A 21,482-nucleotide genomic window follows, 5' to 3' on the forward strand; every position below is an offset into this window, starting at 1 on the left:
TGTTATCCTTGCCCGCCATGTTTTTCGAACATTAAGTAACTAAAATTGTAATGGAATAAATGATACTAATCAACTTAGATTAGAAAAAAGAGAAATGGAACAAAGATGACATAGATGAACTTCATCTGGATATATGCATTCATTGTGCTAGAATAAGTCATAGCCTTGTATTAAAGCACGTAGCACTCGGATCCACTCATGACGTGAGGTTCACAATCCCACATTTTGGCAAGGATCATCACTTGCATTACGTAGAATTATCAAACAAAAGCAGGCAATTAGTGAGTAATTTATTAAAGCAAATATGAATTTTACAAAAGAAGTTATTTAATTATTAATAATTATAATAAATTCTTACTAGAATAATAGATATTCATATAAATCTCAGACAATTTTATCTTCACGTTCTAAGCACATTGAATACCAAATATATATATTTCAATATTTAATATATAGACAGCCACAGGTCAACAAAATCACGAGCAAAATCCAAATATGAATTTTTGCAAAAAAAAAGGCAAAACTAATAATTAAATAATTTTTCATACATAATTTATTAAAAACTTACAAAATTGATCATCATGCATTTGTGTTCATCAGAATATACTCTTTCTCTTTCTATAGAAAGGTGAGAGGATACAAACTTGAGAATAGCAACAAGTAAGGTATTTGCAAAATTTGTTCTATCCATTCCAAATCTATTAAAAAATTGGCACAAAATTTTAAATCGGTCCTACCAAAAATCGATAGATCCATCAAGTACCCAAATCTGTTTGATTAATCCATTTTTCAGATTAGGTTATTTAAGTCAAGTCGGATATACCCAAAATTAAAAAAAAAGAAAATGAACTATTCTTTTGCATAATGACCTAAATATAATTAAAATATATATTAAGTAAAAATCAACATAATACATCAAAGTTCCAATTTGAGTTCTCTCTTTTCAGTTTATAAAATACATACGTTCATATATAATAATAATAATAATAACCATAATTGGACAGCAGGTGCAGGAGGTTAAATTTTAAATCCTAATAGATTTTAATTTATTTTTTTAAAAAAAAATTAGGTTTTGCCAAACGGGTCCTCCGAGGGATTGGGACGGTCCCGGGAAAAGCCGGCCGGCCGAGATTTTATTAGGATGGGAATGGGATCCGCAACGATATAGCCCTTGAGTCGCCTAATAAAAGTACAGGCAAAAGGGAAACCCCAGCGCGAGAGAAGGATCCAGCGTCGCCCTCTCCGTAATTCCCATTCCCACGCCTCCTCTCCTCGACATCAATTAATTACTCAATCGAAGAAGAAAGAAGAAAGAAGAAGAGGGCTAAGATGCCGAAGAAGATGGGCGTGAACTCCAAGGCGGAGGCGGCCCGCGAGCGGCGTGGCGCGGTGGAGGCGGAGCGCAAGGAGCGCGCGGCCCGCGAGAAGGAGGAGGAGTACTGGCGAGCGGCCGAGGGCTCCAAGTCCCGCGCTAGCAAGAAGCGCCAGGAAGAGGCCGAGAAGCGCGCCGAGGCCGCCGCCCGCAAGGCCGAGAACCGCAAGCTCGCCGAGCTCGAGCAGCAAGAATTGGAAAAAGCCGGCCGCAAGCCCGACCACAAGGCTAGCCGCGTCTCCATCCCCGCCGTCCCCAAGGTCACCGAGGCCGAGCTCGAACGCCGCCGCCAGGAGGAGCACCAGCGCGTCCTCCGCAACGCCGAGGCCGCCAAGAAGCGCCAGAGCCGCACCGCCGACGAGGAGGAGTACGAGCGCACGGTCCTCGTCGCTAACACCAACCGCGATGACTCCGTCATCGAGGCTCACTCCGTCGAGGACGCCATTGCCCGGATGGCCCTCTCCGAACCCCAGCTGTCCCCGGATCGCCACCCCGAGAGAAGACTCAAGGCCTCCTTCAAGGTATGATGATGATGATGATTGCTCTTCTCTTCTTCCTTCTTTCTTCTCTTTCTTTCTTTTTGTATATTAGTTGTTATTATTATTGTTATTATTATTATGTTCAAGAAAGAAAGAAATCTAGTGAGATTTCTTGGGAAAATAGTATATGAAAGGGGATTCCAATTCAAGGAAACTGGCGATTTTGCACTCCTGAATTGATCGAAAACCCACCAGTTGCTTCTGGAGATTGAAAATTTCTTCGTAGGATGGTATATGAAGTATTTCCATTGAATCATTCATACATGGTGACTTTGCAGATAAGCTTACCACGGAAATTTCTGTCCCAATAATGCAGGTTAAGTGGCACGGTCCGTGCCGACACAGGTTGTTATGCTGCTATATGTAGGGCATTGCAGCATACATGTGTGCCCAGTGCCAATGCTTTGTCAGCATGGTCCGCACTTGAATAATTGATCTAAATCTAGCTCAATTTAGTTATCAATAAGGAGAGTTGAACAAAATTGTTGTGTATGGAGTGGATGCATCTCTAATAACTATAGTATTTCGGCTTCTGATTAGATTCTTTTATCCCAGTATGCATTAATCTTGTTCCCATGATCCCTTTCGGTTTACAATCCAGGATTTCTGTGTCATTGTCCTTGGCTACGTATTTCTAAGTTGGTGATCGATGATTGATAGTTTCTTTTCTCCTGAATTGTAACATGTTTAGGTACCTAAATAGATATGCTATCAAATTTCCTGTCAAAAATCTCTTAAATACTATTCAATCTTTTGTTCTTTATTTTGTTTTTTAATTAGATGAGTTTACCTAACATGTTGGATTCTGAATCTTTGTCATTCTTCAGTAATTGTATTAACCGTGGTACTTACTATGGATGCTTCTTGTGTGCTTCTAAATATTGCTTATAATTTTTTAAGTTAATACTAATAGAACCTAAACTTCACAAGTATCAGTTTTGGATTTTTTTTCTCTCCATAATTTCTTTCTCTAATTATATATCTCTTTTATCAGAGTTGGTTTTTGATGTTCTGAGATGTTGCAAATCTTGACACTTTGGTTTTCGAGAATAGAACCTAATTTGCTCTCTCTCATATAATTTATCTTTCTTTTTGAAATTATTCATTACCCATCTCGCTTGTATTATCACTCTAAGTTTTTTAGCTCCTGCAGTTGCATCAGCTAGGAATCTAATTGGCTCTCTGATGTAACTTATTTTCCAAATTTCTGTATGGGTTGATTCATTATCCCCTTGTTTACTCATCGTTCTTGTGTTTTTTTGCTTCTGCGGTTGTGTTTACATAGAGCAGTTAATTTGAGCATAACTTTTGATTTATACTATATTGCTTCTTGCATGAACATTGTTCCACATTGCCCAAATTGATTTTCATCATGTTTAGAAGTGCATAGCTTGGGTATTTAATTTCATTGAATTAGATGCTAGATGCCAGCTATTAATTCTGGTTTTAAGTTGCTTTGTTAATTTGATAATCCCACGCGTTAGTCTGTAAAAATCAGACCAGGATGAAATTTTATGATGCTCGTGTCATTTTTATGGAGGTGGGTCATATGTATTATTTCAGAGAACAAGATGGTTGAATAATTATAGAATAAAATAATTGATTGGCTTTCAACAAATTTATTTGTTGTACATGTAGGCTTTTGAAGAAGCGGAGCTTCCCAAACTGAAGGAAGAAAAACCAGGTCTGACCCTCAACCAGTACAAGGATATGATATGGAAGCTATGGAAGAAATCCCCAGACAATCCCCTCAACCAGGTATGCTTTAGAGAAATATGGTATGAGAAGTTGTCATTCCAATTGCAGGCTTCTAACCTGGCTGCATACATGCTTAAGTATATACATGTAGATGATTACAGAATTTTTAATAAATATATGCATTTACACCTTGAAAGCATGTATATATGTATTGTTGTATACATTTAAGCACAAGATGTGCCAAGAAAAAAGGGGACAAGAGAATTGCTGTTGTACCTGATTGTTTTGAAAAAATAAAATTAAACCTACCAATTTTTACCTATTACATTAGCATCTACAGATGCACACAAATGTATGTTTTGTATTTTATACCGCTTAAACAAAACAAAATCGTGTTCATAATCATAGTACAACAAGAAGAACAGGTGTATGAGGTTTCATATACAATACTTTGAGTTAATTTATGAACCCTTGCAAATTGCTTCAGATGGTTTCCAACTTGTTTTAAAAAACATGAATGGGATTCCTAATCCCTCCATCATGGTAATAAAGCGAACCCCATAAAGTAGGGGCATAGTTTGACATTCGTAGTTGTGGTTATTTTATGGTTTTGGTTTTGCATCATTTTAGAGTGTAATATATTTCTATTAACATGCATTGAGTACCCCTAATCTTTTTGATTTAACTACAATTGCATTTACTCCTTTGAGGGTTTTATCTACACCACAAACTTGGGTGTTCTCCTTCCTTGAAAGAACTTCCAAGAGCCCAAAAGAAAATATATACATACATACATATATATACATATACATACACACACACACATAAATATATATATTCTAACTTTGTTTCTTATCAAATGCACAAGTATCTAGTTTTCTGAAATCATGAAAATTTTGAAAATTCTAAGTTCAATCTAAGAAATCATCTCTTGGAGGCTGCATCTATAACCTTTGGATTTGTTTCACCCTCATTTAACTTGAAACAAGGAAGGTGAACCATGACACTAATTGCCCAAATATGTTTAAAGAAATAAAAAAGAGTCTAATGTTGACACCCAAACGTCCATCAAATTAGCATCCGTGACCAATTTGTTCCAAATGTAAAAGTAAAAAAAACTGATCTTCAATTTTAAAATTTGATTTGGCACTCAGTTTCAGTCATGGTTTGCCATATCGCCTCGTACTACCCGGTACTGGAAGAAAATCGGTACGAAACTTAATTTCAAGTCGGTACAAGCTCCGTACTAAGACGTACCAAGGTGCGTACTGGCCCGTACTGATCTGTGTTGAGGTGTATCGAGATACAAATTGAGAAATATAGTTAGAGAGCTATTTCAGTACAGGGATGTACTCTACCGTACTATACTGACAAGGTTTCAATATGATATTCGATAGCAAGATTGCGGACCTTGGTTTCAGTAATACCATGACTGATATGACTGAATATAGTAGCCATGCAGCTTTAGTTAGGTTACTATACAAAACCAATGTGTTTTAGATGAAACTTCAAACCTTATTAGATAAGAATTCCACATTGTGTCTAGTTCATGCAAAAGTTGAGAAAAAATGAATTTAGTTGAAGATCTATGTAACCTCCATGTGGAGGGGTGATGATAACATGTAAATCTAGTATCATTGAGTAATATATGAAGACATTTGGTATCACTTCAAGAACAGTATGGCATTTTTTTGAGTTATGGAAGGAAAAGCTTGTAGATGCAATTTGTGGATTTATTGATGGAACTTATGGTATGCTGTACTCGGCGTACCGTACCCGTACCGATGGGTACCGATATTGGTACGCCAATGTCGGTACACCTGGCGTACCGTATACCGTACCGTACCGACACTCGGTACGTCTATACTAGTGCGGCACCGATACGGGGTTCTGTACCGGTACGGCGAACCTTGGATGGAAGTAAGGTGATATAGGTCATATAGCAGTAGATACATCTAAAAAGTGCTTACTATGATTGTGATCATTTTGGAAGTGAATAAAAATGATACTTGTGCAATATATAATGAATGCAAAGGATGAAGGATGACTAGCAAAAGATAGGTAGGAAATTGAGTGGCTGTATGAAAAATTGAATGTTGAAAACCTTCATTAATTTATTGTTCATTCAAACTTTCTGACATTAGTTTGTGTTGTTTTCATCTTTTACTTCTCAAAAGAAGATTAAATATTAAAGCACACAAGTCTATAGTTGATATTCAACTAAACCAAACATCCGATGCCCTTTTCTTTCCCACATGTCACGGAAAATTGTTAAATGATATCTATGATCGGTATACTTGAGCCTTGCATATTTTTTTGGATCCACTACATTTCTAGGATTTTGGCTTAATTTTAGCTTAGCGTCTTACATGAGGATTAGGAGTTGGCTATTAGGAAGGAGGGACAACAATAAGCGAAAATGAGCTGCCTAAGATCTCACAATAGGTGATAATAATATTTATATGACCTTGAATAGCATTACAACTAGGAAGTTGGATTTTCACAAGTAGCCACTTGGTCAACATGGGATAGGAGGTGGAAAAACCAAATTTCAGGCCTAGGGGTGAGTTATGCATGCAAGAGTTTTTCTAAAGTAATAGATTTCTCACAATTACATGCTCGAGTTTGGTTGAGGCATGATCTCCTTACTTTTTGCCCTTATTGAATGCCACAAGCATCCACTTCGCTTGCCTATAGAGTCTTCAAACTTAGCTTGCATAGGAATGTTGAGAGAAAGAGGGAAGGTGATCTAATTGGAGAGAAGAAAGTAATTCCTTCAACCTGCTCATCTTGAACCTCTCAAAAAAAAAGCGAAAAACTTAGTAAAAGTAGGGCTAGGTTCTCTTTTCTTTCATTGATGAATAATAAATTTCTTTCATTGATGAATAATAAATTTCTTTCATTGATGAATAATAAATTGAGATATATAGTCTCTATTTATGCTAGTAAGGTATGTCCTTGAAAAATTTAGATCGAATTTCTCTAGTTCAAACGGGATTCAACTTTTCCAAATTAGACATGACTAGTGGAAGTAAATATGAAAAGACTAAAATCCTACAGGAGGAAGATCTCGACTCATATATCAACTTTGCTTTTTGTCACTCCACCCAATTCTTTCCAGATTGAGAGATACGCCTAGTCGAAGTCTTTTCCGAAATTTTTTTTTCTATTTGACTAGGAACCAAACAATAGAATTAGACTATGATCGCTAGCTACGTCGCACTCTTTAGGGGCGGTGCCATGTCATAGAGCTCGAAAAGTTATCCAATTAAAAAAATCATCTCAATTGACCGATGTATGATCAAGTTATGGCATCTAGAATGGCACATAATTCGGTTTTCCGATATGGTTGATCTCGCTTATGGACCCTGTCCAGCCCAATCCATAGTAGTTGAAGTAGTTCAGATCAAATCCAGTGATCCTTTTGGATCAGAAGAGGGAAAGAGTGTGAGAAAGGTGTTTTTGTTTTTTGTGTCCCTACCTTTAAGGGGTTGACTTCTCGATCCTGGTTCCACAAGGAAAAAAGAGCCACACAAGTGGTTGGCCCCTTGTCTCCTATTTTACTTAGGGAGGCATGCACCTTACTTAAGGGGCCACCCCTACTTTCCTAACTTCTAGGAGAGAAGGATGGCTATCACTTAAGTGGTCAGCGACCCCTTACTTCCCAACTACTAGTAAAGCCTAATTATGGTCAATATAGAGTATCTCACTTCAATAAGCCTAATTTGGATATGCTTCTAAAGCGCATTGAGATGTCCACTGGGTCAACTTAATACCTTCTTGTGGCATTAAGGTCCAAATTGGCCTAAGCCCTACCCTTTATATTTGGCTAAAGTCCAAATGCAAATTTCTTATAAACCAAAAAGAAATTTGCTTATAAGCCGAAAAGGAGAGTCTAGATGAATATATGCACTCAAAGATTCCACTTAATTGGGTAAACTGGTGGAAGAAAAAGCCATATTGTGTTTTGAGCATTTGAAACTATGAAAGAAGGATATGGGATTGCAATAGAAAGGTTATTAAGTGTATGACTAATTAACTATTTAATTAGTTGGACCTATCATATTTATACGAATCTAACACTTGAATCAAAAGCGACTTTGGAGAATAACTTTGCAACAAACTCCCCATGAGTTTTATAACCATCATGAGATACAAGTTCATGCGATAGTGTAATTGCCCACACTAGTGTCACTCCACCATGACCAATAACTTGTTTCCATCCGTAGGATAGAATTACCAAGACACATCTATGGGCTCAGGGGTTGGTCAGACACTAGAGGTATCTTTCCAAGAAAATAGTTTGCATACCAACAAATATATTTCATAATAGTTATTTCTCAAAAAAAATAAATACATCAATGTTCTTGATAAATTGCTGGTGAAACTTAAATGCATGACCAATCTTCATCACCTAGATGAATTATTTTCCCATGATGGGTAGTGAATATCTCGTTGGACATATTACAGGGCCTCAGTCTAAATCATGTATACTCAATTAACCACTAAATATAGACTCTTATTTGATCACTTAGTCCAGATGTTAAAGTCCTACACTAGTTCACATGGATCTCTTGGTGATAGGTTCTCTATCCATGGTATTTTGAGTAAAAAAAAGAGAGAAGAAAAGAGAACATAGTATTGGGAAAAGAACAAAGTTTAATAAATCCGATTTGTATTTGCATTTGTGTTCATGTTGTAAATATCCGATTTGTATCTATATTTGTTTGAAACAAATATGGGTTTTGAATTTTAGTATCCAATTATTATCTGTATCCATATTCATATTTGTTGAATAAAAGGGATATGGATATAGATGTATTGATATTTGATCTATATCTGATCCATTTTCAGCCCTACAAGGTAAGACTTGATGTCCTCTTAAAATAAGCTCCTATCGCAAACCAAATCCAAATTAGACACCAATCATTCCTTCCCCTTTAAAATGACCTTGTCCTTAGGGTTGAACTTAGCATGGAGGTAAACATCAGCCATCTTTATCATTGAAGCTCTACTTTTGTAGGCTTATAGCTATAGTTGTCACTTGTCACCATCAATGCATGAGGTTTATAGGCCTTAGTGTAACAACAAATAGTATAATGTTTCCCACTTATAAATAGCCAAGCAAATATACAATCATCATAGAAGCTTGGTGAAGTTGAGCAAGATCACCATGCCCATATTTATACTCAGGGAACAAAGTTGGAATCCTTAGTCCTTCAACAAACTCATTACGTGTTGCACTATGATAAAATTCGACTTTCTACTTTTGATATTCCTCTTGAGGAATCACCAGCTTTACAATAGATTTCCTTATTCGCTCATGAGAGATTGACTTTAAGCGATATCTCCAATTTCTCATAAAGCCATTGATCTCAGAAATCTTCTGTTATTTACTTGACCAAATTTGTAGTCATAGTAACCAATACCAAAACCGATCCATTGTGATCCTTCCAAAGTTGTTCAACAGCTTGAATAATTGTGGCTTGAAGAGTTGACAAGTTTCCTCTTTAAATTGATTAAGCTTTTGACCTAACTTTTCCTTGAGCCTTGCTTCAAGTCTAGCCACAAGTTGTGATCTTGGATCATTACCTATTTGCTGAAAAGAATTTGTTGGACCCATGGAATAGCCCAACATTGTTGCTTTGATACCAAGCGATAGGAACCTAGTTCTCTATCATTGATATTTTGAGTAGAAAAAGAGAAAAAAAATAAGAGGATAGCGAACAAGAAGGATATTTGATCACTTAGGGTATTGGGATCTCCAAAAGCTGTTGGCCAATCTCATCAAATTGGTTCTTGTGTTGATGCCCATAGGGAACTACATATTTATAGGCTTAAAAGTACTTGTACTACAAGAATAAGAAAAAGCAAAATAGGAATAACAAGGTAATTAATCCTTAATGGACTTGGACTCTTTTGAGAGTAAACTCTTAAATCAAATCTAAATTAGGACACTGACATAAGAAACCTATCACTTTGGTTAAGAGACATGCAAAAACTTGTATATTGAAGAAAATGATATTTTTATTGAGTGATTTCATATTGATGTATTTTCCTCAAGAGAAGAAAAAAGATTTCAGGCTGATTATCAGATGAGCCTGTCAATGCTTTGTGATGCATCCAAGTGTTGATATGGAGTCACTGCTCAGGCAATTGAAAGAGATTGCCATAATCTTATAGCTGTCATCTGCAATTCATGGTTGTATGAATTAGCAACATTGTTAAGATTAGAACCAGATCATAAACAGTAGAGGGGGTAAATTTAGAACAGATCCAATGATGGACCAGATTGTGAATCATTAAGATTTTTCTTTAATAAAATATGAAAAATATTTAAAAAAATCGAAAAAGTATGTAACGAGTCCCAAGAAAGAGGATAAATCTGATTACCAGGGGAAATCTGCTGTTTAATAGCAGCGTTTAACATGGTAAAGAAAGAAAACATGGTTGAATTTGCTTAAAAAAGAGAGAGAAGGGTTGGGGAGGGTTAAAAAGGGAGCAAAAAATGGTAAAATAGAATACTTAAGAGGAGAAGGTAAGAAGGGATCTGCAGCCAGTTATTTTGTTAAATCCAATGAACTCCTTGCAGTTGTATAAATTCTCTCACAAGTGAAAATCAGACTCCTTTTATAAGGATTCCTCAATACGATGTAAGCAGCTGACTGATACTTGCTTGATATTGAATGAACTAGATCTTGAATACATAGAGATTAGATTTCTTCATATTAGGAAACTAACCACTGGTTACTTATCCAAATCCCAATTTGAATTCATATAGAGCTCTTTAAAAGAAAAATAAATCAAGAACATTTTGGCACCACAACTCTTTAAATCATCATAAAAATCAGCTATATACATATTAATTGCAATCTAAAAAGTTCCCATCTAAAACAAGTACCCAAATAAGTTTTGGGGGGCCAACTTTACTGTTCATTCATCAAACAAGGAGGCTTCAATCTGTTTCATGCGTGGAGATTGCAGAGACAGCCCATTTAAATGAATTGGGTGATTCAATGGTTAGACAATCCATGGTTTGGACCACACAATCCAAAATCAGATAGTTTGATCTTATCTATCCAAGTTCCTGGTTTGGATTTTTTTTTTTTTTTGGCTTTTTCTTGACATAGACTCTGCGGTCTGTATCATGGTAGCCTGATTTTAACAATAGTCTGCATCACGGATGGCCTGATTTTAACAATACTGTGAATTAGATCTCTCATCCATATCCATAGCTATGACAAGTTTAAGAAGAAAGGAGCCAAAATCTTAGCTCTTTCTCAATTGCTCAAAATAACATTTTCATGCCAACTATCATCCCAATATACATTGGCAGACATTTGAAGCAATCTCATCAATATTTCACTTTGTATTCCATATGGCAAATAAAGGCTTTGTTACGACATCACTTCCAACAGTTGGAACTTCCCAATCTCTCTCTCTCTCTCACTCTCTCTTGATCACTCTCTCTCTCTCTCTCTCTCGCAATCTCCCTCTCTCTGCATGTGCAGGCAAACTAGCCTGCCAAATAATATTCACTATGATATCCAAAGTAGCCCTCTTCAATGAGAAGGTTGTATTTACCACTTCACCTAATTGGATACCTAGAAAATTTGATATATGTGTGAATACTTTTCCTAAGAAGCCTAATAAGGAAACGTTGAAAGCACAATAATGGTGACATAAGATAATGTAGAATGTGTAGAATCAAAAGGATTTACCAAAAACTCTATTATGTGTCATGCTTAATAGGAAGGAGGAAAAAAATTTCTAGATGGTACATCACAACAATCAACATTTGAACATGGATGGTCACTGCCATGGAGGATGCTGCTGTATTATATACAACTTGTCAGACACTTGTACACCGACATTTCATGAAACGTCAATGCAAGTTCCTCTTTATGAGGTTTACTATCCCAAGGATTAATTAAAACATAAGTTTGCTAGAATTGGGAGTGGGTGCGGGACGGTGGTAGTTTAAGAAAACACTTTAAGGAAATGCTCATGAAGTAGGTGCAAGTTTGAGTTTTGAAGAAATTTCCTGAAGTGGGTACAATACATTACCTTTGGTAGAAGTGTCAGCCTACCAAGGGTTGGCATCCTGGACATTAATACAGGCAGTCATCTGTTACTGATAAATGGTCTGAAGTTGTAAATCTACTCGAGTGTTCATAGACTTCTTGTATGTATAGTAGTATACCTTCATGCAGCAAGTTTATTTATCTTTTGCATATATGTCTGTGTCCTAAACTGGGTCATATCCTCATTCCTGATTCAGATCCATATATGGGCTGCTACCCCTGTATCATAGGATTTGTACTAATTGCGGTCCATGGATTATAAACAAGCTATGCACAATTTCACTATGATCCTTGCTGGTCGGTTGTCTTGGAGGCATGCTTTTGACCATTGATCCTTTCCTCCTCGGAGATGAACCAAATTACAATGTTTATACCTTCTAGTATTAGGAGTGTTAGTCATCTCTTTGTAAGTTGATATGCTGGGTCTGGGATCATTCAGATAATGTTTTCAAGGAGTGTCTTGGCTAACCACAGTGGTTGAGCGAAGTGCAATACTTGGTAAAATTCTTATCCATTAGAATTCTGGTAAGCCTTGAGGTGTGGAGCATGACCAAAAGAAACAGGACTAGGACCGCTTATCATCAGATTTGGCATGCAGATTAGCAGATATGGCTGCAAAATGGTCAGTGTAAAAAAGAAATATAGCAATTATAAGCGGTAGAATGAATGGCCCGGATAATTGTTGCTTTTATAAACATGCTATTTTGGCTTGCAGTTGTATCTCAACAGCTCATTTGTCTTGAAGGAAGCCAATTTTTTGCTATTTTCAGTGTTTTAAAAGTACAGTGCATTAGGCAGCATATGCTATGCAGTCTCCTGACCACATACCATCTAAGCAGCTAGCATGTAAGGTTGGGTCGCATATGAGCCAAAAGGATGGATTGTTTAGCACTTTGCAGACATATATGCATCGGGATTAGCATTGTCTGACTATTTTTTTTGGCCTTTTAGCATTATGCAACTACATATGTGGCCACTCTTAACAGCGGGCTTAGGCAACCAAGGCGGGTTTAAGCTATAATAGTTATGTTGGATATAGGTTTATTGCTAATAAGGATTAAGAACTAAGTAGTAAGCACTAATTGGGTAGATTTCTGGTTCTTAATGCTATTGTTATTTATAAAATATATTATTAAATATTTAATATACTAACCATATATGCACTTGCATACCACAGCCACCTTTAAAACATGGCTATTTTCCTACAATACGGTGCAGTCTAAAGTCTCCAAGGCAATTTGTGCCTCCCACCTAGTAGGTAAATAATTTCTGTTATACCCTCAGTTGAAATTACACTGTAATCTCTTCTCTGTTGCTGTAAAATGCAACACTAACTATCGTAAGAAATTACCTACTCCGTTAGAGGCTTGGGGAAACTTTCATGAAATTACCACAATATTCCGTTAAACCAGGTCTCAACAGCCAAGCTGCCAGGACTCCAGTATTGTGGGAATATAGTTGATGAAACTTTTTTGGTGCATGTTGCTAAATATATTGAAATGAGACATTAATTAAACATCTTCTGTAATGGGCCTTATTATTGTTTCATGGTAGGCATGGTATGCACTCCTCTGGTACTAATGACTTGTATTTGCACATGCAGGGTGCTGAGTGAACAAATCGGATCGATTGTTCGGTAATCACAGGCAAGATTTTCTCCAGCTTCCTGTTTTGCTGCTATAATTTCCTCAGCCGTATTTATTGTTATTATAATATTCAGGTGATTGGAGCATACAGAGATGCATTTCTACTGGTTGTTTGCATCAGATGGAGCTGCTTGTACTTTACAGTAGTGTTGCTTCATGAGAGATCTGTGTAGGCCAAAAAAACACCATTATTGGGTACCTTTGTTGATAATAAGCAGTTGCGAGTGGTGTATATCAGGAGAGTGCAGCATAGTTGGAATTAATAAGAGATCTTACTGAGTTACTTTTCTTTATCTCGGCCGAGAAACCTGTTAAACTTAGGCTTCTGTGTATTAGGAACCAGAGTGTTGGTGCCATATCTGAAACAAGGGTGGACATATACAAGCTATAGTCTATATGATATGATTTATTGTGGTTGTGGAGGATACTATTTGCTGAATGGATGATGTCAATTTGTTTATCTAGACCTAAAGTTCATTTGGTATAAGCGATCCTGTTTTCTTTTTTTTTTTCTTAAGATCAACAGTATCTCTCTAATGTTATAAGCTTGAACTATGTTTACCTAGAAATGTGTGAATCTGCTACCATAAATATGCCCCTTTCAATGTAAGAGCCAAGGTTGGATACAAGCTGCATTTCGGATATACATTTTGTCTGCCGAAGGTCTACCTTGCTTTTACTGCTATGTTGAGAATGGCCTGAGAATAATCTGGGAGGTTCTTGCCGTGCTTGGAGTCGAAAAGCTTGATAAGACCACTACGTTCGGTGCAAGTAGTTCCAGTACTCGTTTGCAGCAGCTTAGCTTCGTATACTCTGAATATGATAGTAAAAGGCTCTCCCAATTTTCACATCATTTTAGAATGCACATCATGTTTACTCAGGCGGTCTTCTGTTTTTATGTCGAATCCTGTTTTAATCCATTAGCAATTTTCACATCTTCATGGTTGAAGCTCTCTAGTTTTACTTTACGATCCTGTTTGGTTGCTTGGAAAGCCATTTCAGCTCTGTTAGCATGGATGGCCAGCACTTTGTGCTTTGAAACATGGATTTGGCTCTATAAGCCCTGCTAACTTCATGAATTAACTGGAATAAACCTGCATAAATGATCCCACTTATTCATCTCTATTCTACCGTACAATCTTTCCGGCACGAGGATAAATTTAGGACTCGTTTGGTTCGCGGCAAAATAAAAAAATAAAGTATGGTTAACAAGAAAATAAAAAAAAATTATTTGATTGGAGTTTTTAAAAGAAAGTGATAAAAAAAATAGCATTTTTATAGAAATAAGATTTTTCTATTTTAAAAATTTATGAGAAATATAGAAAAGTTATTTTTCCACCGGTTGAAAATTAGAAATTTTTTTTCAAAACTATTCTTAAAGCCATCAAAATTCATAAATAAAGTTTTTTTCTTTATTAAAGATATAATAGATATTTTATATAATTTTTATATAAAAATAAATGCTCAACCAAACATAAGCCACTCTATAATGTACTACTTTTCAATGGTCAACTAAACATACCCAATCTTTTTTTTAGGTATCATATTTCTAAAAATCAGCTTTTTTTTAAAAAAAATATTCCTATAAGAGAAATTTCTATGAACCAAACAAATTCTTAATACTTACGAATTTAAACTAAGCAGAAAAGCATTTGTTTGTACTAATTCCTCCTTAACCTTGGACAAAGCTATTTGACCAAAATAGTTGAATAGTTCGGTTCCAGCATTTGTTCCTCTGTTTGCTCCCAACTTATTACTATTTGGATGACCAAGAAAATGTATGATGGGACCAAAAAGGGCCTCTCGATTTTGCTTTTTTCGAATGAATAAAATGCAAATATAGCAAAATACTAAAAAAAAGTACAGTTCTCAAACCACGCCAACCTGAGCAAGATTCCTCAGCTGAGACTTCTGCAGCTTAAGGTCTGATAGCTAATGCCTGTTATTATCTGCAGTGGAGCTTTTGCAGCAAGATGTTCCTGGGCATTTGTATAAGAATCATATGTTGTGCTTCGTGATACACACAAAACCTTTCGGTTTCCTTTACATGACATACTGAGAAAGAGTTGTAATCCAAAAAACATGATGCCAACGGTTTTAATGATGGGTCTTATCCCGCCCTCTTCATTCTTGATCAATGAAAGCTTGTTCACCCTTGGGCCAGCTACCTGGCACCTGAATCAATCACATTGTAGCTATAGATCCACACACCCATGCTACATGCTTGTTCCTTGCCCAAATCTAAGGGTTTATTCTATTTATTATTTTTTTTAAAAAGAACAACTTCATGGTCCTTACTTGTTGACAACGTTCAGTTTATGATATTACCATGAAAAAGTTTCATATTCGCCAGGTTCTGTTCTATCCTACATATCATGCTCTGGTCTTCCTTAAAATTCCAAGACCCTTTACATCTACATCTCCGGACGATACCACACAACTCTCAGGGAGACAGGAAAAATAAGCTGTTTTTTCCCCATGCAGAGGCTAGTTAGTTTAGTAATTAAGCTGCCGAGAACAGAATTGGCAACACAAGTCCATCGACTGAATCAAAGGCCAAATTTTAATGGATCCCAACATATGATACTAGATATTTGTGAACATTCTTATCCACAAAAGTCAGTAAACTAGCAAAGACTTCGATCAGTGAGGTAATAATAGCTGGATCAAGTTTTGCTCCTGGGAGAGTATTACCATTAAGACACATCGGTATGAGCATCAGGAGATGGCATGCTAGCATATGAAAGTTTCGCAACAGAATATAAACTTGAATACCAGATGATTAAAAAAAAAAAGAACATTGTGGGACACACGGAATTCCTTACAGTTTTATGTCGTAAATTGTTTTTTGGAAGTGACATACTTTAGTACCGCATTTGTGGACTGCTGAGCAAAGTATTTCTGCCTAAGCTGCACATACGGATAGGCAATAACTGAGAGGATGTGTGCAGGCTTTGAGAAGGAAAAGGTTTCATACCAGACCTGGTCATTCTCGTCCCACTCAATTGAGAACCGCTCCTCTCCAGCCTGCGTGAAACATGATGTGAAAAAAGAATGCTAAAGGTTGGGCAATCTGGAAGGAAAATATAAAGCTACAAAAGCAAGACTAGTGAAAGCAAGAAAACAGAAAACTGACAACCATGATAACTAATGCAGGATAGCAAGAAGTGGATAGAACTGAGATTCAGAAAAATAGTGGTGAGGGCTTTCTTTTCTTTCAATTTTGATAAGCATACATTTCATCTCCAACTAAATTCAGTATATTATCCATGCTCATGAAACACTGCACATGTGATCAGAGAGGGACAACAGAAGGATAACTCAGGTACTATGTGAAAGACTTGTGAAATTAATAAATTGCTTTCCAATTGTTCTTTTTTAGCAATAAATTTGAGAAAGCACTTCATCATGGTAACATTCACAAGTTCAGCAAACTAGATATGTAGATTATATACTTGGCATTGCTTTACTGTCGTTCTCTAACTCTAATATTTGAAACTAGAGAATGTAACTCAATATGAGCGTCAACAGCTTTGCAACTTTTTTCTGATTGATCTTTCTAATTTTTATTAGCTGATAAGACAATCATACCAGAAGAATGTAAATCAATTAACAAGCTTCTAAGTGATCATTTCAAACAGTTTCAAAACCCCAGCTGCATTCAGAAATGACAAATAAGCTATCTTCAATGGAAGAAGGAATACTTGCTGAATTTTGGAAATATGCATGGATAGATACATGCTAAAAGTTGGGCAAACCAAGATGTGCAATCTCAATACTTACTGATAGGAAACCGGTATGCTACAATACTGGATCACACCTTATTGAACCGTATTGATGCACCAATATATATATATATATATATATATATATATATATATTCAAGTTTTTTAAGCTTTCTTTATTTATTTTTGAGTGGAAAATAGGATTTTATGAATTTGTTTTTGATGTTTAAATATAATGTACTTTAACTTTATGTTACATGTCTAAAGAATGGGTGAATAAATAATGTTAAATTAACTAAGTATAAAATTGAAAATAAACTACTTATATTAAAAATTGGAAATGCAACATGCATGCAATTATTCAATTCTAAGTCGAGCGTTGATGTCCTCATACACATCTAGTTCATGTCATAGATGGGCCATGGGACTTGACATATCATAAAATTATACTGAAATACAAAATTATGGAATGATCTCCCTTTTTTCCAATTTATATCCATTCATAGGATGTAATTAGGGAAATACTTGGATAGGAGGAACAACTCACCCTTCCACTCTCTCCCTCTTTTTCTCTTTTCTTTTCCCGCTTACCTTGAAACAGAGGGAGAAAGGGTGTTAGATCATTTTCCTCCCACAATTATTCAGGCTTAGAAGCAATACGGCGCCCTTACTAGGTTGAACTTCTTGGAACTAAGTGCTTTCTTGGCAATTCAGCCTGGCAACGATTGTTTCAGGCAAAATCCCGTATGGCAACCATGAACCATCTCGGTTTGTGGTTAGTACAGTACAATACAATACTGGGTTCAGCATTGTATTGCATTCTTTGGGACAAACAATCTGAGTTAAAGCAAATAGCAACTATATTTAAACTGCCTCAGCATGAATGTGCAAACTAGGAGTATCGAACAAACCATCTAAGATTCAAATCAAGAATTTAAATAGGATATAAAAGAGAGAGATTGAGGTAGGTCAAATTGAAAGCACCTACTAGTGGATGGGTGTGTTAAATCTAGATTGACTATCTAAATTTATCACCAAGGATGTAATAAGAGACCATAATGGTGCTAAACTTCTTATTGGAGAAAAGTAGATGCTAGTTGATGCTTGAACCAAAACTAAAGCATGCTTCTTGAGCCTCAAGTTGGTAGATCAATTATATATTTAAAGAAGTATTATTATAGTCATTTGAATCGGCTCGTAAAACAATACCAGGGAAGGAAAGTACTGTACATTTGATAGATTTAGAGTTATCTATGTCATCCTTGAAGAAAATTAGCTTGTTGATCTAAGTATAACCTAATTACCCCAAAATATGATTTTGAACATCAAACCTTAATCAAGGTCCATCGAACCAGTATCGGACTCGTATTGGTCGGCGACCGATTTGGTATGGTAGAAGTTATACTATGCTGTGTTGGGATGTGCCGAACAAGGAGAGGGAGGGAGGAGAGAAAGGGAAGGAGAGGGGAGAGAGGGAGGGAGGGAGGCTGAGAAAACCCTAAACCTGACCCTAACTGCAGGGGAATAGAGGGTGAGACAGAAGGGAGAAAGAGGGATGGAAAAGGGGGGAGAGGAGGATAGGGAGGGAGCAAGGGAGAGAGGTGTGCATACTTGGAGCTTCGAAGTTCCAACCATGGCAAAACCAAGGGAGAGGATATTGTGGAGCTTTCAATGAAGAAAGAGAGAGAGAGAGAGAGGCATCACCTCCACCGCCTTTGTCGGGTCATGGAGTTGGTCGAAAATGGCGGGAACGGGGGGAGGGAGAGGGTGGGGGAGAGATAGGGAGGGAGGAAGGAGAACAGTTGAAGGCTCGAAGCCTTCACAGGGGTCACGAGAAGCGAGGACTCGAAGTTTATTTTTTGGAACCGAACCATCCTAGTTCTTCACAGGTTTTGTTTGGTATGCCCCAAACTATCCGATTTGGTTAACCCTTTCTTAAATATGAAGAATGTTTGGCAGTTGAGAAGCCTACATCACCCAAAGAATAGTGAGCAAGGTCAGCAGTACCATCCCAAACCGTGCGATCCAGAACGTACCGAGCCATATCGAATATGGACTAGAACGATTTTGACCTTCACAATGAGAGACCGGCGAGGAAGGAAGAGAGGGAGAAGGAAAAAGAGAAAAAGAGAGAGGAAAAGAGGGAGAGGGAGAGGGAGGAAGACAGCTTTGGAGAGAGAGAAGCGGGCCCTCCTCTCTCTCTTTTCCTCTCTTTCTTCTCCCTCCCTCCCTCCTCCTTCCTCTTCCTCTCTCCTCCCTCTCGCCCTCCCTTACCGGTTATCCTTTGTCGATTCACGTCGGAACGACACCAGTACGGTACTGTATCATACCACGGCCTACCGGCACGAGTGTCGGTTCCGATACTGTGGATCTTGATAGTAAGAAATATATATAGAACATCAATATTTCGGTAACTGGAATGGCACTCCCGTTAGTTGCTGGTCAGTATCATTAGCATCAAAATTTGGAGTAATTCTTCTAAATGTATACAAGGTGTGGCTTTCATGTTCCTATAGAATAGCAGACTAGTTGTTGGTTGTACCAAATGGCTAGAAGTTGCACCTTGAAGTAGGTAGAGGATGGGCAGTATGAAAATTTTTTCTATGCTATATTCTGTGAGAAATATCATTATTTCATGTTTTGAGTTAACCTAGAGAATCCAATGACAGAGGACCAACTAATAAGAAATCTAGGCGGACTTATGTTAGGCACAAATATAGAAATTAGAAAATTTTATTTTTATGTGGAATTTCTTGACCCTGATACAATCACGTTTTAGCTACCACTTTCAGGGAAGCCAGGTGAAACTTAGATGTATCTTGTTCCATGTCCGGAAGGATTTATTACAGAGAAATTTTATGAAGCACCCATTTTCTTCTCTTCAAGCACTCTGTATGCCGCTTGCAAAACTACATGTAAATGAGAAAGCTACTCTCCATCAACGAAAGCTTTCACCCTTCAGAGTAAGACCCACAGATACAGCCCTTGCAAAGTCTGATCCTATTACCTTTTATTGATTACAAAGCCTAGATAAATGGATGCCACTTAAAATAGCCTATGACACAGCTAATTTCATTAGCCACCCTTTCTTAGGAGGAGTGACCGAGTTACAAGTATTTTTCAAAGTTTATAATGCATTTCCTCATTATTATCTCAGCAGCAGAAAGAACAGAAGTAAAAAGCGTTTTCTTTATCTCAGAATTCTCGAATGCAGTAATAGCATTTAGCATGAAAAAATAGATTTTTTTTGTTAAACAGTATCAAGTTTCTACAAGCAAATTAAAGAAATACAAGGAAATTTTAGAAATGGAATTTACAACCAGAGAGAGTACCAGGAGGTGGCCTTGGAGAGTGCCGCTGCCGAAACCGAAAACAAGCCTTGATAGGCCGAGCAGCTGCTGCTTCGATGGGTGTGGATATATCAGTGACGTAGGCAACCTGGAGAGGCATCATGACCCATGGGAGCAGCTCCTTCACACAGACACAGAACTTTGCCCCAGTCTCGATTGGGCTCTCCGTGTCCACGAACGCCCACCCCAACCTAAAATGCCTGCAAAATCCCACCCAGCACATCAGTTTACATTGAGAGAAAGATGGGGATAATGATGATAATTATCGTACCTCCAAGAGAGGAGAGCGGATTTGGCGAGGCGGAAGGTGAGGGGACCGGAGCCGAGAAGGACGCGAGCGCGTGTTTGATGAAGAAGCCATTCTTGGAGAGGGCATCCTCTGCTTCTTTTTTTCCGTTTCGGGAAGGAAGAGGAGAAGAAGCGGCGCGGAAACGGGGGTCGTAGTTGAAGACTCCGGCATGGGCGATGCAGGCTTTTTGTTGGTCGCGGGATGGACGCCTCCAGCTGAGAAATAAACCCCCCGCCATTTTCCTTCCCCTCTCCAAACCTTGAGGCGTGCCGCCGGGTAAACGAATCAAGAAGCGGGACGCACGCCTTCACCAGGAAGCGCTGGCTGGCGGGCTGGAATATCAGATGGAGATTAATGTTCGAAAGAACACTCGCAGAAAAATTTCTGCCATTCTTTACTTTTATTTTCACTTTTTTTTTCCAAAACTAAAATCTTTGCTACTTTTATCTATGCAAACAAATTAAAAATTAATTAAAGTTGATCTAGTTCTCTCTTATTGGATTTTTTAAAATAAAAATTATAGACAAGTAGCTATCGGAGCAGTTTTAGTTATATATATATATATATATATATATACATATATATGTTTTAAAAAGATAAAACAAACGATGTCAGCCGTTCAATATACGGAGAAAATCTGAAAGTACCGTCTATGCCCTCATCCATCACCCTTTAAGCTTTCTCCCAATTGGATGAAAATACTCCCTCTGTGTACTGGGTTGTTGGTTTTAGCTATGTAACAAAAAGAAAAAAAAGTACAATTTATGTTAAAAATATTA

The 21,482-nt window shown here is 37.2% G+C and overlaps 2 protein-coding genes across 2 annotated transcripts; one reads left to right on the top strand and one right to left on the bottom strand.

Moving 5' to 3' along the window:
• Window positions 1-1,171: 1,171 nt before the first annotated feature.
• On the top strand, window positions 1,172-14,005 carry LOC103708696 (coiled-coil domain-containing protein 124-like). Its single transcript, XM_039123842.1, has 4 exons — window positions 1,172-1,893; window positions 3,550-3,669; window positions 13,297-13,339; window positions 13,414-14,005. Exons 1-3 carry the CDS (start codon window positions 1,330-1,332, stop codon window positions 13,306-13,308), a joined length of 696 nt encoding a protein of 231 aa, XP_038979770.1. The 5' UTR covers window positions 1,172-1,329; the 3' UTR covers window positions 13,309-13,339; window positions 13,414-14,005.
• A 1,953-nt stretch (window positions 14,006-15,958) lies between these two features.
• Window positions 15,959-20,961, bottom strand: LOC120109953 (UPF0548 protein At2g17695-like). The gene is given in 5 exon segments (XM_039123843.1): window positions 15,959-16,366; window positions 20,397-20,471; window positions 20,473-20,614; window positions 20,686-20,753; window positions 20,756-20,961. Coding segments are annotated over 5 exon segments (669 nt in total). The 5' UTR covers window positions 20,942-20,961; the 3' UTR covers window positions 15,959-16,168.
• Window positions 20,962-21,482: the final 521 nt, after the last annotated feature.

The sequence above is a fragment of the Phoenix dactylifera genome, chromosome 2 (genome assembly GCF_009389715.1).
Source record: "Phoenix dactylifera cultivar Barhee BC4 chromosome 2, palm_55x_up_171113_PBpolish2nd_filt_p, whole genome shotgun sequence".
Lineage (NCBI taxonomy): Eukaryota > Viridiplantae > Streptophyta > Magnoliopsida > Arecales > Arecaceae > Phoenix > Phoenix dactylifera.